The sequence below is a fragment of the Meleagris gallopavo genome, chromosome 2 (genome assembly GCF_000146605.3).
Source record: "Meleagris gallopavo isolate NT-WF06-2002-E0010 breed Aviagen turkey brand Nicholas breeding stock chromosome 2, Turkey_5.1, whole genome shotgun sequence".
Lineage (NCBI taxonomy): Eukaryota > Metazoa > Chordata > Aves > Galliformes > Phasianidae > Meleagris > Meleagris gallopavo.
In genome coordinates this window covers 56,057,109-56,065,066 of record NC_015012.2, presented here as the reverse complement: position 1 = coordinate 56,065,066, position 7,958 = coordinate 56,057,109, and the positions used below count along the sequence as shown (strand labels likewise).

The 7,958-nt window shown below is 37.8% G+C and overlaps 1 protein-coding gene across 1 annotated transcript; it reads left to right on the top strand.

The window, feature by feature from the left end:
- The first annotated feature begins 9 nt into the window (after window positions 1-9).
- CENPW (centromere protein W) lies at window positions 10-7,537 on the top strand. The gene is made up of 3 exons (XM_010707334.3): window positions 10-206; window positions 4,314-4,427; window positions 6,511-7,537. The coding sequence occupies exons 1-3, from the start codon at window positions 117-119 to the stop codon at window positions 6,535-6,537; spliced, it is 231 nt and encodes a 76-aa protein (XP_010705636.1). The 5' UTR covers window positions 10-116; the 3' UTR covers window positions 6,538-7,537.
- The last annotated feature ends 421 nt before the right edge of the window (window positions 7,538-7,958 follow it).

The following is a 7,958-nucleotide window of genomic DNA, read 5'->3' as shown; positions in this document are numbered from 1 at the left end:
GTGGGGAAGTGCGTCACGGCGGGAGCGCGCCTGCGCCAGGGCGGCGGATTCGAACGGCGGCGGGCGGCGCTGAGCTCTGTCACGGCAGCAGAAGTAGGAGAACGGGGAGGAAGAGGATGAGGCGCACGGTGCCCCGCGGCACTTTGCGGAAGATCATAAAGAAGCACAAGCCTCACTTACGCCTGGCGGCCAACACCGACTTGCTGGTGAGGCGGGCGTCCGGCGAGCCAGCAGCCGGCTGAGGCCCCGGCGGTTAGAGGGTGGGCGGGGGTAGGATCCGCCCGCTCCGTAATGGCAGCCCTGAGGGTCGTCCTGTGGGGCCGGGATTGGCGGTGCTTTTGGCTGCGTCTTTTCCTGGTTGGAGCCCTGGGGGAAGGGCGATCCCGAAGCGAAATGGCCTGGGCCGGTGGGGTGTGCGTGCTAGAACGGTGGGAGTGTGGAGAGTAATGGGATGACAGGTGATTATTAACAGCGTTGATGCAGTGTCTTACGAGCTGAGGAAGCTGTTTTGGTGGGACGAGGAGCTTAGGGATTCAGGGACAGGGTTATATGTGAACATTGTGTCACTCCACAAGTGTGCACTGCTGTTCCGAGAGTTTGGTGTAGGTGGATTGAGAAATAGGAGTCTGCTGTAAGTAACATGCAGAAGTTTGTTGATGCAGAGTGGTTTTGGTGTGCAGGTAATATTCAGCAGAACTGTGATTAATGAGTTGCTAAGCTGTCAGTGTGTCTTGAAACAGTGTTTATTTGGGAGGCCGTCTCAAGTAACTTCAATGTAAAACTAAGGAGTGGAATGTCTGTTTTGTCATCTGATGAGAACAAGTGTTGGGATCCTCCTACCCGTGGGTTAAAAGTATCCCTTGAAAAGGTGTAGGGGGTAACAGAGCCTTATGGAGCAAGTCAGAAAAAGCTGACCCACAACATTCTGACCTGCCGTGACAGATTTGTCACAGGGTTTATGTTGCTGGAATAATGCCCAACTTTACAAAAGAACCTGACCTTTGGAGAACCTGTGGTAGCTGCAGGGGGAGAACTATCTCTGCATAAAAATATTTTTTTGAAGTGATTTAATTGCCTGAATTAGTTTGACTGTAATGTGTTTATTGTTTTTAGCCATGTGTGATTCTTAGGGCAGTAATGCATATTCTACATTTGTATGATTTGAATTATGACTAATCTGAACTACAAATTTCATATGAATAAAAGCTGTCTTGCAGAATCTTGAAGGTTGGTGGCTGGCTGTGTGGAGCTCAAAGCAGATATACCAAATAAAATACATCCATGCATATGATTATTAATATGGTACTTAGATGACAGCATTTACATATTAATGTAATCAGTACCTATTTTTCTAATTTGCCTAATAACAGAATGTCTTTCTATTGCTGCTGCTATCTGTTGGTATTTTGTGGACTCAGGACCTCACCTCTCTCTACTCCTGCTCAGAACCATTCAAAGCTTATTCAGGGGGATGCAGTAGGAACTAAACAAACTTGCACAATCATTAATACATTCTTTGCAGTCATTGTTAATACTTGGTCTGTGTTCCCATGATCACGTGTTTCCTTGGCTGCAAGGAAGTGTGGCTGACTGAAAAGAGGTAAGTGGGTATCCCTCAAAAATTTCAGCCATTGATTCGTATCTCTGCCTCTATTGGCAGTAGTGTTTTTTGGTCTGTAAATACAGTCAGTAAACTGCACTGACTGAGACTAATGACCAACAACAATGTGACCTAGCTTAAAATATGACTGTGCGAGTACTCTTTCCTACACAAAGGATGAGATTAGAATAAGTTTTCATGGTGTAGTGGAAGTTTAGAGCATGTCTTCTGGTGATGTTGAAGTAAATAGGGGGCTTGCCTTTTTTATTTTACCCTTTTCTGAACAGGGATTTTCAGGGGTGCTGACTATGCATGGTAGTCAACCAGGCACGTGGCTAACAGTTCTTTCATTCTTTTTTTTTTTTTCCTATGAATAAATAAACAAAACTGCAGCTGTGTTAATCTAGCTTTTATCTAGATTTTTAAATCTAACAGTTTAGCTTCTATAGTTAGAGAATTAAGAGGTTTTGAGTGCAGGTGTTTTTTTTTTTTTTAAGCTTCCCTCTGTTCTTCTCTACAAATCTTATAAGATTGATTTGACGGCATGCTTCATGTACTTGTTATTTTAATGAGACAAAGCTCTGAGCAAACTATTTGTGTCTTCCGCAGGAAAACAGAGAGAATTGGCTATTTCATTTATTTCATTTCCAGGACTGTTTTCCTGAATGATACCAGCTTTGTTTGAATCTATTGTCTAAACAGTCTAGTGTGGAGGTTTTCCTATATAACTGATTATGTAATAATTGATTTTTTTTTTTCCTGACTCTTAAGCGATTATTTGTCTTCTGTAAATTAGTGGCATCTTCAATGATTAGTCTTCCAAACTCGTTAGGAGCAGTCATAATACAAAAGTTTTTGTTACATGTCTAAATTGAATCTCTTCTTTCCCCTTTCAGATCTCTTTTTGAACTCTGATGCTTCATCAGAACCTATTTTCTAAGTAACAACATCTTCCTCTGTTTTACTGAAGGAATATGACAATATATTTGAAGTGACAAAAATAATGTTGAGGTTTCTCCAATGTGTTTAGAAATCAATTACTTCCCTTTTTGAAATTAATAGGTAGAGGCTCAGATTTGAATGTTATCTACTCCCACCCAGCTGTCAGAGATAAGCTGTGCAAAAGCTGTGTTTTAGCTTGAAATTATAGAAGAAAAGCAGAAACTCAGCTGCTTGCTTTTTGCTACAAATGCAGGTTTGTACTTACATTGCAGAAAAGCTTGAGCTACAGCACTGAGTGACCGCTTTTGTCTTTGTGATCGGTGTGGAGTCTGATGAGCATTGAAAGCAAAATATTTTCTAAGAAATTGTTCGTAAGTTGTATATCGTCAACAGAAAATGGGGGAGCTCGCCTTCATCAGTAGTTTGTTAGTCCTGGCAAACAGTGTCTCAGCGTGAAGAAATGAAGTATGGAAAGATTTTGTTCCACCTTCTCCCCTGGGTTGTTCCTAGGAACCTGAGCTCTATATTAATGAGTCTAATAATGAGATTTATAATGTTTGATACTTAGTGTCACTGCAGATATATATTTTTTCCCCCTGAGGTGACTTTTTCATGAGGAATAAGTTAAAGCAGCTTTGACATTTTGCAAAGTGAACCTGCCTGGGCATCTGCTATGTGTCGTAGATGCTTCCAAATACAAAAAATATAAATGTATCTATTGCAAAATGTCATTCTTTTAGTTCAGCAGACTTAGAAAAGAATTGTTTGTCATATGAGTATTAAAACACCTCTTACAACAGATTTTCTGCCGGACTATTTCCTGTGAACTCCAAATTGTAGCTTGTTATTTGGTCTAGAAAGATATGATGGCAGAGTAAGGATGTCACCGAATTCATAAACATAATTGCTATGTTCCAATAACATTTTTGAGCTCTTGATTGAAGAAATACTTTGTGTGCTCTACAAAACAAAGTTAATGTTTGAAGGTTTAATTGACAATAGGTGCTGTTGCCAGTTTTCAATGTTGGACTGTTAAAATGCTTCATTTAAGGCTAGTATGACGCTAGGTGTTTGTATTATAGGCTACGCAAAGATGTTTTTAAATGGTAGTTTTTAATAATATTTTTTTGCAGTTTTTTGGCTGCTGAAATTCTGGTACTGAACAGAGCAGGATTATGTATCGAACTGGAATCATGTAGAAAGGTTAGATGATGAGCTGGGAGTAAATGGATGGAGCCTCCTGACAATGACATGTCAGTGTGCTAGAGAAATTCATGTCAATGCTCCCTTACACTGGAAAAAGGCAGAAGTCCTTGAACTCGTCTGTGGCATGTCTGGTGATGAGGCTGGGATGGATTTGCTGTTCATTAACAGTCTGGCTGGTTTAGTTACTGGAAGCTGATTAGATCTACTAGTACACAAAAAAGACTTCTGATTCTGCAATCGATCAATTGGTTTACAATCTATCAAAAAAAAAAAAAACAAAAAAAAAACCCGCAAATATAAACCGAATCTTATTTCTGTTAGATGTCTCTATAACCTCCTCTAAAGCACTCTTTAGAATTTAACAAGAGTCTTGTATTAAGGAATTTAATGAGTATCTATTAAGACTTGAATAGAGTGAAACTTTGTTTTCCTGAGAGGACTCTTAAGGAATATGAAAATAATTAAATATAGGAATTCTGTCTCAAACAGGGAACCTCTAACAAAACTATGTCTATGAGCAGTTTGAATCCTTCCTGATTTTTTTTTTTTTTCTCTTCTTTTAAAGGTACATTTGAGCTTCTTGTTGTTTCTCCATCGGTTAGCAGAAGAAGCCAGGACAAATGCTTTTGAGAACAAAAGTAAAGTAATTAAACCTGAGCATACTATAGCTGCAGCAAAGGTAATAAGGCATTTCTAGTGTTTTCATTTTCTGTGCAATGTAAAATATATTACAACAGCATATGCATAAGTTTTCTGAGTGTTAATGTTTTTAACTATAATCCAAAGCTTGTAAAAATGTCACCAAGACATCAAATGAACTTGCCAATACATATAGTCCTGTTTTGATGAAATTATTCTATGTTTAAACTCACATTGCAATATGGGTGTATGTCTTTGCTGAAGTCTACTGACACATTTGTGGGCTGAAAGCAATGTGGTTGTGGCTGGTGCAGCACTGGCAAATGCATTAATAACTGCTCTGTGTTATAAGACTGTTTAGTCCTATAGCTCCCTGCCACTTTGACAGTGAACGCCTTTATCCTGAAAGTGTGGCAAGAGTTCACATCTGCCTATGAACAGCCGTGACTAGCAAAACTAAAACTTATGACATCAAGTAGCAATAGCTTTGGGATGGGGGAAGATGAGTTCTGAACTTTATGGAACTGGAACAAGTTCCAAAGTTGGAGGGTCTTTATTTCAGATGAATTTCAAATTAATATCAAATTAATATCTTTACTGAAATTATGTAAATTAAACTTCATGGAGCAAGTGGAGGAGAGTTCAAATCTGCATCTTCAATTTTTACTTTAGTCTGAAAGATGTTTTAGGTGGGTTCTTGTAGCCTTGTGCTGATACTGTTTGAGCAGACAAACTTTGCGATGATAGTTTCCTACAAGGGAAGAACTATGAGAAGATTAAGATATGAATTAATATGTGGGTTCAGTATAAATATTGCTGTGTGAATGTATGTGAAGGAGGAACTGTCTGTGTTACAGAACTCTTGAGTTCTGTGTACGTGTAGAATAAAGCAAAGGTGAAGGGATTATACGGTCTTTTCTCCCTAGAAAGAATTAATGTCAAAGTATGCCTGAAGTCCAGTTGTATTTTGCAGCTCAATTCACTTGGAGGGATATGTCTGCTTTAAAATTTTAGAATGGCTTTCTTTGGAAGGGACCTTAAAGACCACCCAATTCCAACTCCCTGCCATGGACAGGGACCCCATCCTCCAGATCAGGCTGCCCAGGGCCCCATCCAGCCTTGTCTTGAGTGCCTCCAAGGATGGGGCATCCACAGCTTCTCTGGGCAACCAGTGCCACTGCTTCACCACTCCAAATTAAGAATTTCTTCCTAAAATCTAACCTAAATCTTCTTTGTCTGGGTTTTCTGAAGGAACTTGGTCTAATGTACTGAGTTATTTGTTCAACCACCTTCTGCTGCTGTGTGAACTAGAAGAGTAACACTCGGTGGTATCTGATGTCTTGGTCCTGTGGCTTCTGTTTATCTTCAGTCTTTCTTTCCTCTAGCAAAATGTTTAGTTTGATAGTTTCTGTTACTATAGAAACAAAAATATATACAGAATGTATAGGGTAGCCAAGTTAATGTTGCAGTTGGAATCTTTTGCATTTGTAATTTCTTTTTAACTGCAATCTTAATGTTATTTGAACATTTCTTGCTCCATTTATATATGTTTTTTTAAGATGAGAAGAAAGGAAAAACTGCCTGTATTTTAATAATGTTAACACTTAAATGGTCTCACTTGGGCTTTGAAGTTCATTTTTCAACTTAAACTCCAAACCAAAAAATGTCCTTCCAAGGGTCTGGGCGCCCTTACTATGGGAAGAACTAAGGCACTGCAAACGAAAACTGAGCGTAATAGCTGTACAATTGCAAATTCTAGTTTTTCTTTTTGTCTAGGTCTAATGGGATAAGAGCGTCAAGCAATATGCCGAGGACTTGAGAGTGCTATTGATACTTCTTGGCATTGAATTTATTAAAAAAAAAAAAAAAACAACAACTTTTATTTTTACAAAGTTTTTGGTTATGAGTTTTAATATTTTCTGATATGGCATATTTATATATGTTTTTCCTTTATTCCTATCATTTTCCGTAGACTTCTACCCTTAGTCACTCTACTCTTGGAAACAGATTGCTTGGCTAGAAAACCACTGATCTGAATATCTTAGTATTGTTTTGGATCTTATTGCTGCCTGGATTGTAATGTAGATACAAGCAATTATAAATATACTTTTCTCTTTTTGCAGGTTATTTTAAAGAAAAGCAGAGGCTAGAGGAGAAAAAAGAAAAAAGAAATGCAGAGGCTAGTAAACAGCAATGGAATTTCCAAACATTTTTCTGTGTTTTCTTACTAACTTGAGATCCTGCGAGCCAACTTTGCACCTGTGAAAGTGTTTAGTCTTATTTATGTCCATCTCCTGACTCTGAGTATCTTGCTTCTGCTTTTGAAAAATACATACATGCACACACACTGTAATATTTTCATACACTTGATAAAAATTTTTACAGACAATAATGATTAGTGATAGTGTAATTTAAGATTTGCTATACTTCATTTCTCCCACAATGGAAGGATCCCTACTGTTCATATTCTTCAAGTACGTGTAATTTATCATTAAAAGTGTGAAACTTTTTAAGAGGAACAGCAGTAAGGATACAGATTTCACTAATTCCATTATGCAAATTCAGAGTAGATTTACTAGATAGGCAAAATCTTGGCTTTCAAAATAAGTGTTGTTGAAGCGAGTATACTAAATACTTTGGCTTTGATCTGTTTATAAATGTCTGAATGGTTTTAAATGACTGAAAAGTAGATTAACACTTTCATGTTGTGGAGTAAGTATACATATTTTATGTTTAGAAATCATGCTCTGAACTGTTAAATTGGTCTGTTTTTTGATGTGGTGTATGGGACAAGTTGGTGGCCTGTAATTCAGTTGCTGTGAACAGACACATGTTGGAAGCAGGGTGGAATACCAGGCGTAGCTGATGTTTTGAAGTTATCTTCACTTTTACACAGGGTCTAAGTTGGCATGGTGCTTGAACCGCTTCTTTTACCACTTTTGGAATGTCATTCTAACTTGTCAGAACTCTGGAAATGTATGTTACGTAAAATCTTGAGTTAAAATCTGTCTTTTAAATACTTTTAGTTTATCTTTTAATAAAGTTATAGTTGGATCTAGCTATTTGAGTTGATATTACTGTTTTATGGAATCTATAGTAGATAATATGCACAGTGAGATGCTTTCAAAATAAAGATTATTTTTGTACTAGTATGCGTTGAGTCATTTGTTTGACACATTATGTAATATATTCTAGAAAACCAGTGAAAAAGATTGTGTTTTTGTAATCTAAGGAACCTGTAGTGATGTCACATCTTCAGATTTTGTATTGTCCATGAATTTGGTAATCCTGCACAATCTGCAAAATGTCCTTTTACAACATGCAGAAACAAAGGATGCTAGATTTTCTTTCTAGAACTGTTTTTCTATTATTTTTTCTTAAGTATTTTAGTTGCATGTCTTGAATGACTGTGTACCTCTACTCACTGGAGAGATCTGAGTTCTGTGTCCTGCTTCTTTTGAATCTTGTTTGGATAGCCAGCTTAACATTCTTTTTTGATTTGCAGATAATAAAGATTCACTGAGGGCTTTATGTAGTGTTCTCTTTCTCAAGTAGTAAATAGATGGTCAGC